General features: G+C 39.1%; 1 protein-coding gene across 4 annotated transcripts in view; it reads left to right on the top strand.

Moving 5' to 3' along the window:
• KANSL1 (KAT8 regulatory NSL complex subunit 1) overlaps positions 1-19,039 on the top strand; it is a 179,151-nt gene that overhangs the window by 120,035 nt on the left and 40,077 nt on the right. For 3 of the 4 annotated variants that reach the window (XM_078437023.1, XM_078437025.1, XM_078437022.1), the window contains 2 exons: positions 4,795-4,936; positions 12,960-13,064. In XM_078437023.1, coding sequence (XP_078293149.1) covers positions 4,795-4,936; positions 12,960-13,064 — 247 coding nt within the window. The remainder of the gene's footprint in view (positions 1-4,794; positions 4,937-12,959; positions 13,065-19,039) is intronic. The other variant, XM_078437024.1, reaches the window with a different exon arrangement.

Here is a 19,039-nt window from a genome sequence, read left to right as displayed (position 1 = left end):
TGGTACATAGCTGGCAACATTAAATATATTATTCATGTGGTATTACCAAAGGAAATATTGGTACTGTATCTTCCTGCATTTATGTAACCAAAAATCAATCCAGAGTGTAAAATTTTAATAGATTTTTTTATACAGCACATGGCAACAAAGTAAATTTACCATAAAATGCTCATAAAAGCAAGTGGCAAAATATGAGTTAAAATGAATTCCCACTCAGATAGTAGCCTGGTATTTACAGACAGATATTTTGATATAAACTGGAGTAAAGCACACAGCAGAATAATAGATTGGGAGGCATTTTAAGGGGCACCTGGGTGGCTCAGTTGGTTGAGCGTCCAACTCTTGATATAGGCTCAGGTTGTGATCTCACAGTTTTTGGATCAAGCCCCATATCAGGCTCTGCTGAGCATGGAGCCTGCTTGGAATATTCATTCTCTCTCTCCCTCCCCCTCCCCTTCCCCCTCCCCCTCCCCCTCTCTCCCTCTCTCCCTCTCTCCCTCTCTCCCCCTCTCCCCCCCTCCCCCCCCACTCCTCCCCCCCTCTCTCCCTCTCTCCCCCCCCCACTCCTCCCCCACTCGCTCTCCCTGCTTAAATAAATAAACATTAAATTAAAAAAATTCCAGTGTCCTGCACAGATAACACAGTTAAAACAATTATTTCACTAATTGTTAGCACAGAATAAGCAACAAGAAAGAATTGAAAGACTCCTCTGTTTTGGAATCCATATCTTTTTATTCATCATTTGTAAGGACTACAGTAAAAACCAGTTCATTGAATAATTATCACTCTGCAACCTTAGTTATGTGCTCTTCTTTGAAGTTTGTATACTAAATCGATGCCTCTTGTTTTTAATCTGTAAGTTATGAGAGTAATAAATTTACATTTCGAATATTGGGAAATCCACCTCTACCTCTGGTAAACTGAGATTCTGTGGCATGTTGTGTCTGAAACGGGGGGAAAAAAAGATGTGAAGATCTTACTCTTGCAATAATGTTTTATGTTCTCCTCTATCACTGGAGTGTGGTAACGTCTTCATAGCTACCTCTGACTCATTAACTGTGTACCTCTCTCACCTTTACTAACAGTTTAGCTTTTGCCCATATTGCTGGTATTTTATTTTATTTTATTTTATTTTATTTTATTTTATTTTATTTTATTTTATTTTATTTTATTTTATTTTATGTTCTCTTCTCTTATTTTTAAAGTTTATTTATTTTTGAGAGAGAGACAGAGCATGAGTGGGGGAGGGGCAGATAGAGGGAGACACAGAATCAGAAGCAGGCTCCAGGCTCTGAGCTGTCAGGAAAGAGCCCGACGCGGGGCTGGAACTCACAGACCACAAGATCATGACCTGAGCCGAAGTCGGAAGCTTAACCAATTGAGCCACCCAGGCTCCCCTATTGCTGGTATTTTAAACACAAGATACTTTTTGGACATTTGGGGTAAGGTTTTCCATTTTTCATTAATTATGTTATAATACTGTGACAACTTCCTATTGAAAATCACTTCCAGTTCTAAACTGTCATATGACAAGTGTATTTGTAGAATGAAACCTGTTCATAATTTGGGAATTTCAGTATTCCCTTAATGCTGCCTATCTTTAATTTATTAGCCAATTTCCAAAAAATCTTACTAGGAGACTCAGTTTATTATTGATATTTAGGAAAATACCTATATAGCAGGTTTGTTAGTTTTGACCTTAGGAAAATTTAGAAGGGCTATTCCTTAATATCAAAAAAAAAATAGTACTTATTCATCAAAGTTCTTATGAACTGAAATGTTTTAAGTAATTTTCTTTTCCTTTTATATTCTCAGGCTTTCAAACAGATTTAAAAGTGTTTGGGTTTATTATCTCTCCTCCCCGCCCCGCCTTGACATCAGACAAGAAAGAAAGAAAAAAAAAAAGAAATCTTTTGGTTAAGATGTATCTAAATTCAGAGATAACAAATAGGTTTCATCTTTTCTGCCAATTTAGAGTGCTTGGTGTCCTGGAACACTGTCATGAGAAGCGTTATGAGCTAAGTTCAGGATCATTGGGAGAGACTGCCAGGATTCTTTGTCCACCAAGAGTGACTAAGGAGGAAGTGCTGTAAATTTGCCAAGAAGTCATTCTTTCTTTTGCTTTAACTTTCAACATTAGGGTTTTGTTTTGGCTAGCCACTGTCAGTTAAAATAAATTTGTGAATAAACTGGCATTAAATGGGTGTTGTGTTAGTTTTATTAATCACTTTTTGTCTTTGAATTGCTGTCTTTTACAATATTTGACTCCCCTTACACTTTGTTTTCTTGAAAGCTTAAGATTTGAAAAGAAGCCACAAGAACTGTACGGTTCCTTACACATAAGAGTGATGGAAGAAATGAGGTTTGAGGGGAGTTTATTTAGGAAAAGTAGTGTATGACTTACATTAGGAGTAGTAGCTGAGGAGGTTTTTGGAGTGGCCCAGTGGTGATATGGTACATGGGCATTTGGTGCTGTGGTAGCTTCAGGAATGAATGATTTGTAAAACCAAGAGATTTTGCCGGATAGGAAGGGGGTGAACCTTGTAGAGGAGTGAGAGTTCGAAAGTGGCTCTGCAGGTTAACTAGCCTTGCCTCTTAGAAAAGGGAGGACATTTTTATAGTTCAGGAATGATCCTCAAGTGGTTATACTTTACCTCTTGAGGTTCTTTCCTGAACTTGAGCTAGAATTAGACCTGCAGCCAACATTAATCCAGATAATTATACTCTTTAAAAAAGTATCTTTACATCATATTCTGATTCCATCAATATTAGGTACTATAAAATACCTTCTTTCTGAAAGAGAAATAATTGGATAATACTTTATGACAGTGATTGGCCTGAGTGGCTTATTTTGGACCATATAAAATAAAAGTTAGTAAAATACCATTGCTGTCCTTGGTCTTAATTATAATGGTGTAATTAAGAACTCGTTTCTGGGGCACCTAGGTGGCTCAGTTGGTTAAGCATCTGACTTCGGCTCAGGTCATGATCTCGCGGTTTGTGAGTTCAAGCCCCGCATCAGACTGTCTGCTGTCAACACAGAGCCTGCTTCAGTTCCTCTGTCCCTCCCCTGTGTGCTTGCTCTCTCTCTCAGAAAGAAATAGACATTAAAAAATAATAATAAAAAATAAAAGAATTAACTCATTTCTAACCCTACCATGGTTAGATGTATTCTTTTATTATTGACGTTACACTGTTTTTTTACCTCATTAGTAGACTTTGTGAAAGTTCACTTAATAGCCACTTAAAATTTTTAGTAATGAGCATGTATATCCTGACTGGAGGTGGGGCTATGGTCAGTGACTGCTGCTTTGTTGAAAAAGAATTTTGTGGAAGATTATTAAATATTTTGATTACAGAATATACCAGGTGCCATATACCTGCTTTAATATTTAAGGAATGTTAAAATGTTGTCATTTCTATCAGACTTTTTGTTTTTATTTTTATTGTGTTTTTTAAGTTTTTTATGTCTTAAAGTAATCTCTGCATCCAATATGGGGCTTGAACTCATGACACCAAGATCAAGAATGGCATGCTCTTCCAAGTGAGTCAGCCAGGTGTCCCAGACTTTTGTTTTTATTTTATTATTATTTTAAATGTTTATTTATTTGGGGGCTGGAGGACGAGAGAGAGAGAGAGAGGGAGAGAGAGAATCCCAAGCAGGTTCCATGCCCAGCACAGAGGCCATTGTGGGGCTCGATCTCACCACCGTGAGATAATGACCTGAGCAGAAATCAAGAGTTGGACACTTAACCAACTGAGCCACCCAGGTACGGGTACCCCTTGACTTTATTTTTTAATTTTTTTAAATGTTTATGGGGGGGGGGGGGCTGTGCAGAGAGAGAGACACAGAATCCAAAGCAGGCTCCAGCCTCTATGCTACCAGCACAGAGCCCAATGTGGGGCTCGAACCCACAAACCGTGAGATCATGACCTGAACCGAAGTCAGGCACTTAACTGACTGAGGCACCCCTGTTTTTAAAGAAGAATCAATTATTACATTATAGGTCAAGCTAAAATCTGACTTCTCCATTCCCCTTCTCAGGACCCTAATCCTCAATTGTTGAGTGTCAGTTCTATGCATGTTTTTGTACTTACTGTTTATGTATTGGCAACAGTTCTTATTTTATGTTTATTCTTTTTTAGTTTTCTTACAGTTTTTCCATTCCATATTGTTGAGATTTAGTCATGTTGATAGATACAATAATTAATAAAAATAAACAGTATTCCATTAAATTCTTTTACTGTTCTAAAGATCTTTTGTGTATGGCATTAGCATTTGTTGGTGTTGTGAATAGTGCTTTTTAAAAAAAATGAATATTTTCTACATGTCGGCACATAGCGGCACTTCAAGTTTTTGTATGATGATCTGAACAGTTTTAATTGTTACATTCTAAGAATTCTTAGCTTTAATAATATGCGGTGTCTTTTGGATTTGCTGTGTAGATAATCTTTATTGTTTATATGTCTTATGTTAAAGTAGAAAATACTTCGCTGTCTCCTGAGAAATCTGAGAATATTTCTCTCTCTTCTCTGAAATTTATGCAGGGTCAGGATACTAGAAGACAGTTTCAACTAGTTAATTTGGGAAATATCTATATGTGAAGTGCCCTCCATGTGTGTCTTCACACACACACACACACACACACACACACACACACACACACAGTCTTGGTTTTCCTTGGTACTAGAGTCAGTTGGTATACGGGCCTTTAGATGTTAAAACCCTCCCCATCCCATTTGCTGTAAATCTTACTGTTACTTTTGGATTTCACTCAGTTTCTTTCCTTTTAGGAGGCGCAGGTCAGAGTGGAGATGGGCTGCAGACCGAGCAGCTATTGTCAGCCGCTGGAACTGGCTTCAGGCTCATGTTTCTGACTTGGAATATCGAATTCGGCAGCAAACAGATATTTATAAGCAGATACGTGCTAATAAGGTAAGAGATAAATGTCTGGTCTTTTTCAGACCAGTTAAAAACTACCATTATCCCTTTTTTCCCATCCCTCAATAACTCTTAGCTGTGTCAAAGAGCATGGTTTAATGTGATCTGCTGTAGTGGTTTAATTTGTTTAAGGGCCTGATGTTGTTTAGTATAGCGCAGACAACACTGTTAGTTAATGTTAAATTGAACATGTGTTTGGAACAAAACAGTTCCTATATTTGGGCTAATAGGAAACATAAGAAAAAGACTATATAATGTAAGCCATTGATGTAACTCATATTTGTTATATTTATGGAAAAGCGATGATGACCTAGGATTTCATCTTGGTTTTTTCCTTTGATGCACTTCTGTTTTACTACCACTAAGCTTCCCTTGCTTTCTTGAGGAAAAATAGGGTTTTTTGTGAAAGATTGTTCCAGGGAAATTAGACATTGGTGTTTGGGATTTTGGTTTTTTTGTGTTCTCCTATCTGCAGAGTCCTGATTCTTACCATAGAACTTTTCTCTTTGATAGTGACATTCTTCTTAAAAATCAACTTAGAAAAAAGTCCCTTAGTCAGTTTGGGTTTGACTGAGGGATAAATGTGCATGGAAAAGCCATCCGTTTAGCACACAGGTGAGTGCCTACTGTGTACGAGGCACTGATCTCATTACAAGGGGTCACAGGGATAAATAAAAATCCTCCTTTCATGGATTTTACATTCTTACAAGATTTTGGTTTTTCTGTGTCCTCCTATCTGCAGAGTCCTGATTCTTCTCATAGAACTTTTATCTTGGATAGTGACACTGGTAGTTTTGTGGTAGTTGAGCCAGTCTCCATGACTGGACTCTGGTCTAAATGTAGAGTCGACTGTTCCTAAAATAAGTGTCGCAACACTTTTTGTCCCGCCTTGGTGCTGGTCAAAGCCTCCAGAGAACTGCTGTACTGTGGACTGTATGCATTAAATTAACTAGTAGGCCAAAAGTTAAAGAGTAACCAGCTGACAAGATACAGTGATGAGTTTGAAGTAAAAGTCTGCGGCCTCCCACACACGTCATCTAAGTTTGTATTCCAGAAATCCCCCTGGAGTGCTCTTCTTGTTGTTTTTTGGGGGGAAACATTTTAAGGACTACATTCTGTTACCTTATTTTGGTGGCGGTTTTAATTACGCCTGTTATTAAAATTATAGGAGCACCTGGGTGGCTCAGTCGGTTGAGCGTCTGACTTCAGCTCAGGTCATGATCTCACGGTCTGTGGGTTCGAGCCCCACGTTGGGCTCTGTGCTGACAACTCGGAGCCTGGAGCCTGCTTCAGATTCTGTCTCCCTCTCTCTCTGCCCCTCCTCCGCTCATGCGCGTGCGCGCTTTCTCTCTCTCTCTCTGTCAAAAATAAATAAACATTAAAAAAAATTTTTTTTAATTATATTATAAAGCATACCATAATAAATATTTTTAGCTAAATCACATCATGGGTACTTTTATGTTCAGTTTTAGGAAACTTTCAAAAGTGTTAGGTATTTCTAAATATCTGGAAAGTATTCTGGGGTTTTGTACATATATTGACTATCCAGAAGTTTCATTATTCACAATATAATGTATTAAAGAAATGCCAGGCTTGGACTTGATAATCTTTGGTTCTCGTGCTCTCTGCTACCATATAGCTATATAAGGTTGGGAAGAAAAGCCACTGAACCTTTCTGATCCTCAGTTTTCATGGTCTGTAAAATAAGGCATTCATGATTATATTTTCTTGCTCTGCAGTCTGAATACACAATGCTACAAAATTGTGACAGGAAGAGTAAAAGTTGAATGATGATCCTAATAAATAATATGTCCTAATAAGTAATATTTCAAGAAAATTGACAATTTTATTAAATATCTTTATTTATACAATGTCTGTTTAAAACAAATGTATTAGTTTCTTGGGACTGCTGTAGCAAAGCACAAATCGAGCAGTAAACTTAAAACAACACAAATGTATTTTCTCACAGTTTTGCAGGCTAGAATTCTGAGATCAAGGCGTCAGGAAGGCCATGCTCCCTCTGAAGAGTCTAAGGAAGGAGCCTTCCTTGCCTCTTCCTAAGCTTCTGGTGATTGCTGGCGTTTCTTGGTGTTCCTGCATTCATAGCTGCGTCATTCCACTTTCCTCCTCTGTCCTCACGTGGCTGTCTTCTCTCTGTGTGTCTGTGTCCACACTTCCCTTTTAAAAGAACACCAGTCATATTGGGATTTAGGGCCCACACTAAAGGGTTCATTTTAACCCAATTATATCTACAAAGACCCTATTTCCAAATAAGGACACATTTTTAGGTTCTGGGTTATATAAATTTTGGGGGGCTACTGTTCAAGCCTATATGACATATAAGCAATGAAATTTACCCTGAAGATAAAGTAACAGGCATTTAGTCTTCATATCACTATAATAATAGAAGTTGTTGGGCATTTACTATGTGCCAGGCACTGTGCTAAGCATTTTACTGTTACTTACAAATTTAAAGGCATACCAGTGGAGGGTCAGAGAGGTTAGCAGTTTGTTCATAGTCAAGTGAACATGTAATCACACAGCTGAGATGTGAGCATCTGTTGCTCAAGTTGGCAGTTGCTTCAAGTGCTCGGCTACTTTTTGAGTTATTAAAATGGGAGGTTTTTAACTGCCTGTGTTTTAGTAAAGTGGATTGATGTTTCCATTTCCCATCCTGCTCCAAGATTTGCCAGGATTGCCTGGGTAGTACAGACCTTTTCATGAGATGAATCCAGGTTTGGTGGTCAATTGTAGGTTGTCTTAGGTTGGGGAATTAGGGGGTGAGGCTTTTTCTTTCTAAAGATTTTCTTTCTAGCATGTTAACGTTAATTTTCTTACAGTAACATATTCCAAAAAAGAAAGCATTTGAAAACTACCACTAGTTGACTACCAATTTCTCTTCTGTTAGAAGTTAAGTGTTAACTTCCAGATTGAGAGAGTCTTGAGAGTTTCTTTGGTAGTCATGATTTCCTTTTGCTTTTTGGAGAAAAGATAGTGTTTAGGAGTTCCTCTGTACTCTGCTACTTACTCCCACCGTCCCCGCCCTTAATTTGAGAGGTGGCCGGGGAGGGACAGAGGGAGAGACCAAGAGAATCCGAAGCAGGCTCCAGGCTCAGGTCAGAGCCTGGTGCAGGACTCTATCCCATGACCCTGGGATCCTGACCTGAGCCAAATTCAAGAGTCGGATGCCCAGCCAACTGAGCCACCCAGGCTCCCCAACTATTGTATTTTAATTTTCATATTCAGTGAGCTTGTTTTGTTTTGTTTTGTTATTTTAAAACTCCCATGCCTTAGAGTGAGAAAGGAAAACAATGTACCTGGAGTGTGTACTGTATACGGGTATCTTCATGTATGTTAAATGCACAGAGCAAATCTTACAGCTTACAAGCTTGTAAGAGGCAGAGCTAAATTTGAACCTGGAGCAGTTTTTCTGAGTCCAGAACATTTTCTGTCTAATTTCATTGAAATTTCATACCTGCTACATAAAACTGAGGGGGAAAAGCACAGGGACCAGATGGGTTCTGTTGCTGAAGGAGACTTTCTTTCTCGTAGCACAGTCTTCAACATCTGTGTCTAATACAAAACATATCATTTTTCTTTTATCTCTTCCTTGACTGATCTGTGAAATTACATAGCAGCTGCTAACTAAAAATGGACATATTATTGGGAATGAGAGGTGGAAGAGCATTGAAGCTTCTGGATAGAAAAGGAGCTGAATGGAATAGCAGAAGCCTAGAAATACACCATTGTCTTCAAAAGTGATGTTAAGCAGTTTATCTTCCCATCTCAGTGGGGTTATAAGGCATTGTGGACAGCTGGGTCTTGCCTGGGTGGTAGCCCAGGATGGTTCTTGTAGAGCTGATGTATTAGTGAGGTCACTGCTTTATCTTAAGATGGGTAAGGGACATTGACCTACTCAGAATGAAAAAGGGAGCAAGTAGGTGAAATTACATCTTAATTCTGTATTATAAGTTAAGAAGTGATGTTTTTTAATCTTGTACTTTGACTCCTTCTGTTATACAAAATTGGTGAAAGAGAAGCAATTAACCCAAGTCTACAACTTTAAGTTTTTCTATTCTTCCCTTTTTGCTTGCTTTCTTTTGCCCTGTTTTGTCATCAGGCTTAGCATAATTCCTTCTACCATTCCTTCCTTTTTAAATTCTGGTACATATTAATTTTTTTCTTCCTTTTTTTGACACACATGACAGCTTTGCATTTCCACAGAGAAATAACTTATAAGGCTACGTTAAGACTGCGTGCAACTCTAACCCATCCCAATTCCTTTCATCCTTATATAGGAGTTTGCTAGGCCTGGGGAGCTTGGGCATGACCCTGGTTCTGACTCGGGGAGCAGTGAAGAAGGATGGGGAGACTCTCCTGGTCTTTTTACCTTGGCCTCTGCCAGTTTGCTCTGTCTATTGTAGAGTGCAGTAATAGCACTGAGGTGCCCACTCCCATTTAATCTTTACACTGTCCCTCTATTTTTAGCATTTAACATCTTCTAATGTACTGCATAAAATTGACTTACTTGTTCGTTCATTGTCTGTCTTCCCCAGTATTAGAATGTAAGCATTTTATGGGATGGGTTCAGGTGGTGTGGGGGTGGAAGGATAGGTCTCTCCTTTCCTGTATCCCCAGCAACTAACGAATGTAGATAAATGGTAATTGATGGCTTGATTTGAATGAATAAAAGAACAACAGTAGTTTAACCCAGCCATTAGCCTTAGTTCTGCCATGGATTGGCCTGTTGACATGACCTTCAACCTGCATCCTCTCTGGGTCTGTAAAATGATGGGGAATAAATGGGCCCTACGAGGTCTCATAAAGTCTCAGGAGAGTATCCTTGTTGTCTCTCAGAGAGGTGTTTATTTTAAGAAATTAGGGTTTAAGGAAAAAGTTTTCTCTTTGGAAAATATTGGCTGTTATTCCTGACTTACCTTCTCACCTAAAAAAAATGAGGGAGTAACTTTATACCTGGTAATTGGATTATTTAGGCTTCTGGCTATAATTAATATAAACTTCATATTTTCCTATTCAAAGAAAAAACCTTTTAACCTAAAACTCAAAAAATAATTGTTACATATGTCCATTCTTGGTGTATGACTCTGCTAGGGAATATGGGATTCAGATATATATGTATTTTGTCTAAGTCTTTAAGAGCTTAACATTAGTTAATAAGCAACAAATTGGGGCACCTGGGTGGCTCAGTCACTTGAGCGTCTGACTCTTGATTTCCGCTTAGGTCGTGATCTCACTATACATGAGATCAAGCCCCACATAGGGTTTCTGCGCTGACATAGCGAAGCCTGCTTGGGATTATCCCTCTTCCCTTCCGCCACTCACACTCTCTCTCTCTCAAAATAAACTGAAACAATAACAACAACAAATTGAGGCAACAATAAATAAAATGAATATTTTGACCTAAGGTTCTGCTCTGGAAATGAGATTCAGATACAGAGAACGTAAGACAATCATAATACTTTAGGACCTCTGGTAATGTGGATAGAGCAAGTAGGGCTCAGTTAACCAGGGACATTTTCTTGGAGATGGGATTTGGATCTGACAAGGTCTTTGAAAGGATGAATGACAGGGGTACTTGGGTGGCTCAGTTGGTTAAGCATCCAACATCAGCTCCGTCATGATCTCGCAGCTTGTGAGCTTGAGCCCCTTGTTGGGCTCTCTGCTGACAGCTCAGAGCCTGGAGCCTGCTTCGGATTCTGTTCTCCCCCTCTCTGCTCCTCCCCCATTCGCTCTCTGTCTCTCTCAAAAATAAACAAAAAAAAGGATGAATGACATTTTGGATAGATAAATATTTTTTAAAGGCCAGAACCAGTATGAACAAAGGACATAAGAACAGGTAGTATTGTAATCTTTAATTGCATTTATTTACCTTGTAACTGTATTGTAATAACCCCCACCTCTCAGTGATAACAACTTCATATACATTCAGACATTTTCTGGGGGATAGAGATTGGCATAATTGTAACCAGGGCTCTTAAGCAGGGAAGATGTTGAATGCAGTATTTTGAGAATGGAATAGTGTGCAAGATAGCTTTCTCTTGCAAATAGTTTATGAAATCTTTTCTATGCTTGTGATTGAGACAAAGTACTTCGCGGCAGAAATTCTTATAGCTAGAATAACTTCATTTTGAAGTCTAGAGCACATGTTTCTTGCTTATTATTAGTTAATGACCTTTCTCCCCTTTTCTGAGGAGTTTCCACTTCACTTTCTACATAGGCGGGTCATAGTCTTATTCCAGGATAGGTAAATGCTGTTTCTCTTGCCTTTGGGCGGGGCCAGGAGGGTGTTGTAACACTTATTTTTCATATTTATTTTTTAAATTGTGGGGTGTGTTTTTTGGTGTGTGTGTGTGTGTGTGTGTGTGTGTGTGTGTGTGTGTGTGTGTTTGGACTGAGGTAGAATTCCATTGTCCTTTCTTATTTATTTTTGAGAGAGCAAGAGACAGAGCACAAGCTGGGGAGGGGCAGACACACACACACACACACACACACACACACGCACGCACACATGCACGCACACACACACTCCAAAGCAGGCTCCAGGCTCTGAGCTGTCGGCACAGAACCCGACTTGGGGCTCGAACCCACAGACCGTGAGATCATGACCTGAACCAAAGTTGGACGCTTAACCGACTGAGCCACTCAGGTGCCCCCATTGTCCTTTCTTAATGTCAGCCCTCCCCCTACCCCATTTCATCTCTTTGCATCCCCTATTTCATAGAGATTTTTGAGTTAGACAGGAAAGGGATCCATCCCTTGGATGGATCATGTGGTTCATTGGCCTATAAGAGCTTGTGTCATAATGGCTAGGGAGCTCAAATCGATAGTCAAAATCTCTAGGCCCTAAAATCTATATTTTAGAATGTTTACTGGGGGCCCTGATGCTGAGTCAATACTGATCAACTCTAGTGTGTTTCAACTTAGAACTTGCTTTAGGATTTACCAGTGGAGTTTTTTAAAACTGTAGAATACCCATCCCTAACCCCAGGGACTCTGAGTAGATTTGATGATGAAACTGGGCAAGTATTAGCTTGATGAGTTTCCCCAGGTGATTCTAATACAAAATTACCTTTAAGAGATACTTATCAGTCAGCTCTCCTTATTTTCTGGATCAGAGAAGGAGAACCAAAGACTTAAAGCCCTTGTTACTTTCATCTCAGTCTTTCTATTACACAGTATCAGAACTTGATTTTGGTTACCTCTATTTGAGTTCATGGGGAGATTCATGTGTGTGGCTTTTTGTTTGTTTTTCACAGCAAGCTCATTTCTGCCTTTACCAAGCTGGGGCCTTGCTGACTATGGATAGGATTTGTGGAGTCGTTTTAAATTTCTTTTTACATTTTTTATTTCCTGGGATGAACATAAGATCTGATTTTGAAATTGTGGAGCCGGAACCCAATCTGGGGTGATTTTTATGCATATGAGAAACAGGTGCCTTTGGAACAGTTTTTTGTTTTTTAAGTTCTTGGTTTGTAATATAGGGACTGGACTGTTCACCTTTGTAGTAGTTTTGGCTGCTCAAAGAGTTGGCTTACTTATCATTTATATTTGTAGCACTTACAGTAATGCTTAAGCCACATCTGTGATCAGGTTAACTAGAAAATTACATTGCTGCTGTTCTTATAGTATAGTCTAGTTAATAATACAGTGTAAAAGTACCATATTTTGATAAAGATTCCAGATCTGAAAGATGTGAATAAAAAGATGCTAAAGGTAACAAGCTATGTAGGTCACAGCATTCAGGTGGAGAAAAGGGGAAGTTTGGGTCTGACTTAGGCCTTACTCATTGCTACGTACTGCTAGGCTTTTTGTTGAAATAACTCTTGGGAAAGTAAAGCTGCTCGTAGTGCATTTTGTTTCAGAACCCTAGGAGAAGAAGGGAAGAGGCCTCTGCTAAACCAGTCCCCTGTCCCTAACCCTTGTCGTAGTAACTCCTTCATTAAATCGGTGACTTATAATACCACTCACTTATGCTGCTTTTCTCTCTGTCCTGCAGGGGTTGATAGTTCTTGGGGAGGCACCTCCCCCGGAGCATACACCAACAGACTTATTTCTTCCACTTAGTTCTGAGGTGAAGACGGATCATGGGAATGATAAATTGGTAAGTGTAAAAGACAGAAAAGGGGAGATGAGTGAGAATTCAGGGGGTAGCATCAGTACACAGTTCATTCTCTATAGCAGGTATCCTGGCATTGGCTGAAGGAAGAGGACTGTATCCCCTTTTATCACTTTTGACATTTCAGGGTCTGAATTCCTGAGTAGAGCAGCACAGGTCCCCTCCTGCAGCTGTGTAGTTGACCTTGAATTTAAAAGCAGTTCTAACTCAAGACATTACAGCTAGAGCAAGTAAGGCATCATGGAGTATTACTGAGAATTGGGAGAGCACGTGGCTCTGATACCTTTGAAGAGTAAAGACAACCTTTCTGAGAAGGCCACTATAAGATGAAAAGGTGGGACTAGAGGTTTAACTCACAAGGATGTTGAAAGTGCTCTCTCTGAGTTACCCCCTTTAGTTCTGTAATGAGGATAAAGCTGTCGTTTTCTGTAATGTTCTGTATCCTTAGAGCCTAGCTCAGGTCTCCCTCTTCCATGGTTTCTTCCTTTATTTCTATTTCTCTCAACATCCAAATTAATTTCTTTAATTTCTGAATCCCCAAGAGCACTTTTTTATTTGTTTCTTTCACTTTTCCCTCCCCTCTTGCCCCAGAAGCTCTTTGGCTTTTATGAATATTAGTATTTCTTGATTTAAGTCATTTGTTAGAAATTCCAAAGTCCCGTGACAGTAGTGTGTTTGGTAGGCTAGAGTGTTGGCTTTTGAAATCGTGCGTTAAACCAGCTAGTCTCTTTGCGTCTGCACATCAACAATTTTTTTTCCAAAATGGAAATATTTGTTGCCTTTTTTTTTTTTTTAATTCCTCCTTCCCTTCAAGAAAACATTTGAAGACTTGTGGTGTAAAAATAATTACATCAGAGGCATTTGTTTTGTTGTGTTGTTCATTTTTGCATTTTCACTTCTGAAATTCACGAAAAAGCCAAAGCAAATTTTTCAACGGTCAAAATATAGTTTTAAGAAGTTAGACAAAATTCTAAAGAAAAATACAGTGTAACTTAGTGATGACAGTGAGAATGATGAGTGCTAGAATAAGATTACTCAGGAGCCTACAAAACTTCTAATACCCTGTAAGAATAATAAAGCCATTACCTTTGGAGTCATGTTCTCAACTAAACACAGACCAATTTTAACTCCTCAGTGTTCTGAAAATAGACATCCAACTTAAGGCATCTAAGCCCTAATCCAGTGTAAATAAATAGTAAGTAATACAAAGTTAAGTAATTCATCGAGAGTCCTGTGACCCTTTAGTGGACTTGTTAGATGATGTTCAAGTGTTAATACTGAAAGGACTTTCATCTTTTTGCCTTATTTCCAACCTGAATGAGTGTTTTTTGATGGACGCAATATATAATCTGCTTTGGTTGTGGGCGTTGTACAGATATTGCAGAAACTAAGTGATTTGGGAGACTGGATGCACGAGTGAGTGTTTTTTGAGCCATGGAGACAAGCAGGAAATGTTCCCTGAGATGGAGTGAGTTTTGTTTTTCTGCCACAGAGTAGAGTACTGAGGTAGAAGAAGGGAGGAACTCCTAGAAAAATGCCCCTTAACGCAAACAGACTTCAATCTGACTTCTTACTAAAGGCAGTTTGAAAGGTAAGAGTAGGCAGAAGAGAGAAACCAAAGGGCCTCTGGCTTTGCATCTGCAGGTGCTGATAAAGTCAACTGCTGCACTAATAAATTCTGATATGAAATAAAAAGCCTTCTGAACAAAAAAGGGTGTGTTCCTGGAAAGGGGGATTGTCTAAAGCTATTGAGAGTTCTCCCATGTTCTAAAACATGCCCTTTCCTTCTTTCTCCTCCCACTCACTCTCTTGAATAATTAGTAGTCCCCTTTCCCCCAATTAAGAATTAAACAGTGAATAGAGCTAACTTGGAACCTGTGCCTGTTACTAGGTAGGAAGAACACAGTTAAAAATTACCAAAGAAAGTCAACAAAATTTCTGACAAAATATTCTCACAGGGCCTCCTCTGTCCCGTTGGTACAGGGTTTTTAGGACTCAACTAGATAGCCACCATCTCCTTAGCTTTCATATTGTCAGAGGATGGAGGTCATAGCTGCCAAGTAGCTAGAAACTGAGGGAGGAAATAGTGGCAGAGAGGGACTCATGGGGGCGGAGGGCTTAGTCCCACATTCTGTGTGAGTAACTCTCACGTCCTTCAGCTGACTTAACCCCTGATCCACAGAGTTCCGTAGAGTTTAGATAGAGCCAAGTAGAAAGCAGCAGTTGGTAGGCTGAAAGAGCAGAGTAGAGAATGTAGTCAGTGCCCGCTGCAGCAAAGAACAGAATTTGGAGTTTGAATTCCAGCAAGACTTGATAAATACCTTCGACTAGGGCCTTATACTGAAACCAAAGAAGACTCATGATTTAGGAGTTAAAGACTTTCCCAGGACTAAGGAACTCACCCACCATAGGATTAAGAAATCCCAAATAAACCCTGATAGGTTTCTGTGAAAACCTGAAACTAGTTACACAAAATCAAGGTTCATTTGATTTGTAACCAATTAGAAATTTGCCTACTAGAGCAGAAATCAACATGCTTCTGGGAAATTTAACTGAATTCAGAGTAACATATCATATACAATAAACAGGAAACTGTGTTCGTTATCATGCGAGAAGATAATAGAAACTGATCCTGAAATGGCTCATAGTAGAATTAAATAGAAATATGTTTGAAGGAGTCCCTGGGTGGCTCAGTCAGTTAAGCCTCTGACTTCGGCGCAGGTCATGATCTCACGTTTCGTGGGTTCAAGCCTCACATGGGGCTCTGCACTCACACAGCACAGAGCCTGCTTCAGATCCTGTCTCCCTCTCTCTGTCCCTCCCCAACTCACACTCTCTCTCTCTCTCTCAAATAAAAACATTTAATAAAACAGAAATATATTTGAAGATTTAAAGTAAAAGGTAGCAAAAACATGGGGAAATATCAGCAAAGAGGTGAAAACTAAAAAAAAAAATCACGTGGAACTTGTAGAACATAAATTGTGGAATTGAAAAGTACAGTATCCGAGTAAAAAATTTACTGGTATACTAAACAGCAGATTGAAAACTTACACAAGAAGGGATCCGTGCACATAACAGATCAGTGGGAATTATCCAACCAGAAGACAGAAAAACTGAACATAGAGCTGCTCAGAGATGAACATAGTGCTGGGGAAACAGTAAGTGTGTATAATTCGAGTTCCAGAGGAGGTAGGGGGGCTGGAGCTGAGGAAATAATGACTGGATATTCAAATGAAAAAAATTTACAGATAGAAGAAACTCCAAAAATAGTAAGAAGGAGAAATACAACATGGTGAAAATGAATGCTGAAGAAAATCTTGCAAGTAGCCAGAGGGACAAAAGATGCATTCCATATAAGTGAACATTGGTAATGTTTGGTGACTTCTTTTCTGAAACAGTGGAGGACAGAAAATAGTGGAATGGGATCATTAAAATAGGGAGTGCTGCCAAAAAAAGTCTTTAAAAATAAAGGTGAAATAAAGTCATTTTTAGATGAAATTGAGAAAAATCTGTTGGCAGAGTATGTGCACTGAAAGAAATGTTAGAGAACTTTCTTTAGGATGAAGGTGAATAATACCAGTTGGAAACTCAGATCAATGGGGAAGAAAAGCAGGGGAAGATCTACTTTATGAAGAGTAAGCATAAGAAAGCTACTGTGTGTGTATTAATATTAGCAAAATAGTTTTTAAGACAGGAATACCAGAGATACAGACAATTCTCAGACAGTTACCAGAGATAAAGAAGGACATTTTAGATAATGGGGTCATTTCACCAAGGAGACAGAAGAGTCATAAAGGTGGATGCCTCAAATACATGAAGCATAAAACATATGCAAATTAAAGGGATAGACAAATCCATAATTATATTTCAAAATTTTCACACTTGTAACTCAGTAATTGACAGAATTACTAAACAACAAATGTGAGTGTAAAAGATCCTGACAACACTGCCAACTTGACCTGACTGATGTTCATAGAACTCTACCTCCCCCCGCCACCCTCCCCAACACCCACACTTCCCTTCTTGTGCAAAGTAGAAATAATACTGCAGGTCCAGATCCCCTTATCTGCATCTCCAAACTCCAGAGATCTGTGAGAAGCAGAAGTGGTTCTCCCTAAGGTCTCCGTCAGGTCATTTGTTGACAAAATTTGACCTGAAGTGATACTTGATGAGACTTTACATTCTTAATTATGCATACCTTTTGAAGCAGAAATATTAATGTATTTGATTTTTTAAAATTAAAGGACTATTTTGGGGGGGCAGCATTTTAAGGTTGATAGCAAAATTGAGCAGAAGATAGATTTCTTAATACACCCCCTGCCCCAGCATGGCACGCCTGCTTCGGGTAGTCTCCGTTGTCAGTATCCCCCACCAGAGTGGTGCGTTTGTTACAGTTGATGAGCCTGCAGTGACATATCACAGTCACCCAAGGTCCATAGTTTACATTACAATTCACCCTTTGGGTTCACACACTCTTTGGCTTTGGATTTATATTTAATTTTGAAGCACTTACCCAGAACATACAATGTGTGACTTTTTAAAAGTCTCTATAAATTTCCATAACACATCTGCCCTCAAGGGCCTTAGGTAGGAGTGGCTCTGTTTCTGCACCTCTTTGGAGTTGTTGATAATTAAGTATTGAGGAAGTACAATGTGCTTCTAACAGTGTTTGGTCCATAATAAACGCTTGGTAAAAAGCTTGCTGTTCCAGGCTGTGCTGTGTGTCTAGAAAACACCTATTAGCATAACCAGGTATCTTCCCTTGAGGGCTGCATGGTGGGACAACAGACCTGTAACCGAGGAGTCTGGGGGGCAAGAATTCTCACTTCTAAGGGAGGTTGGGAAAGGTAATAGAGAAGGAGGTACTGTATTTGCACTAAGTCCTTGTGCATTTGCTGAAGGATGGTATTGAGAGTGAGTTTTGACAGGGTGCTGCATGTAGGATATGAAAGAGGTTTGAGAGAGCCTGGTGTGATAGAGGAACTACAGATACTTTTCTTTGATGGACTGTTGGATGATGGGGCCAATTCATGATGGATTTTGTATTTATCTTAGTGAACTGTATACTTTATCCTGTAGGTGACAGGAAGCTGTAGATTGATGCCACATTTGGGTATGAATGAAATTTGCTTTATTAATGCTGGATAAACTTTTCTTCATTCTTTTTTTAAACTTAAAAAAAAAGATTTTAAACTTACAGAAAAGTTACAAAAGTAGCCCACAGTCTCCACATGTCCTTTACCCAGCTTCCCATAGTGTTGTTAACTTGAACTACCATTGTACAAAGACCAAAACCTGGAATTAACATTGATAGAGTACTATTCAGATTTTATTCAAATTTCACTTGTTTCCTCACTAGTGTTTTTGGCAGGGGGAGCAGGAGGAGAGGGTCCACAATCATAACTGCATTTAGTTGTCCTGTCTCTTTAAATCTCGTCGTAGTCTATGATTGTTCCTCAGTCTTTGTCGTCTTTCATGGCCTTAATACAGAAATACTGGTCTGTTATTTTGTGTAATATTCCCTCAGTTAGAGTCACCTGATGTTTTCTCATTATTAGAGCTTGCGCATTTGTAAGGAACACCGCAGAAGTGCTACTGTGCCCTTCTCAGTGCACCATATTGGGGGGTACATGATGTTGGTTGGTGATACCTTTTTTCACTTGGTTGAGGTGGTGCCTCCCAGCCTTCCCCACTGTTAAGTCAGTATGTTTCCCTTTGTAATGAATGTATCTCCTAGGGAGTTACTATGCAATATTCTGTTGCTCATTATACTTTATTCCACAATTTTATCATCCACCAGTGGGTTTTGCCCACAACAGTTATTACTGTGGTGTTTACTAAATGGTGATTTTTCTGTTTTCTACATTTGTTAATTGGAATTCTGTTAGGAAGAGCTGTCTTTTCTCCCTCATTTATTTAGGTATTTATTCCATCATTCAGTAATGTTTATCTCAGAATAG

Source organism: Panthera onca, assembly GCF_046562875.1.
Source record: "Panthera onca isolate mPanOnc1 chromosome E1 unlocalized genomic scaffold, mPanOnc1 haplotype 2 h2.Chr16_ul_2, whole genome shotgun sequence".
In the NCBI taxonomy this organism is placed as follows: domain Eukaryota; kingdom Metazoa; phylum Chordata; class Mammalia; order Carnivora; family Felidae; genus Panthera; species Panthera onca.
This window is presented reverse-complemented; position numbering and strand designations above follow the sequence as displayed.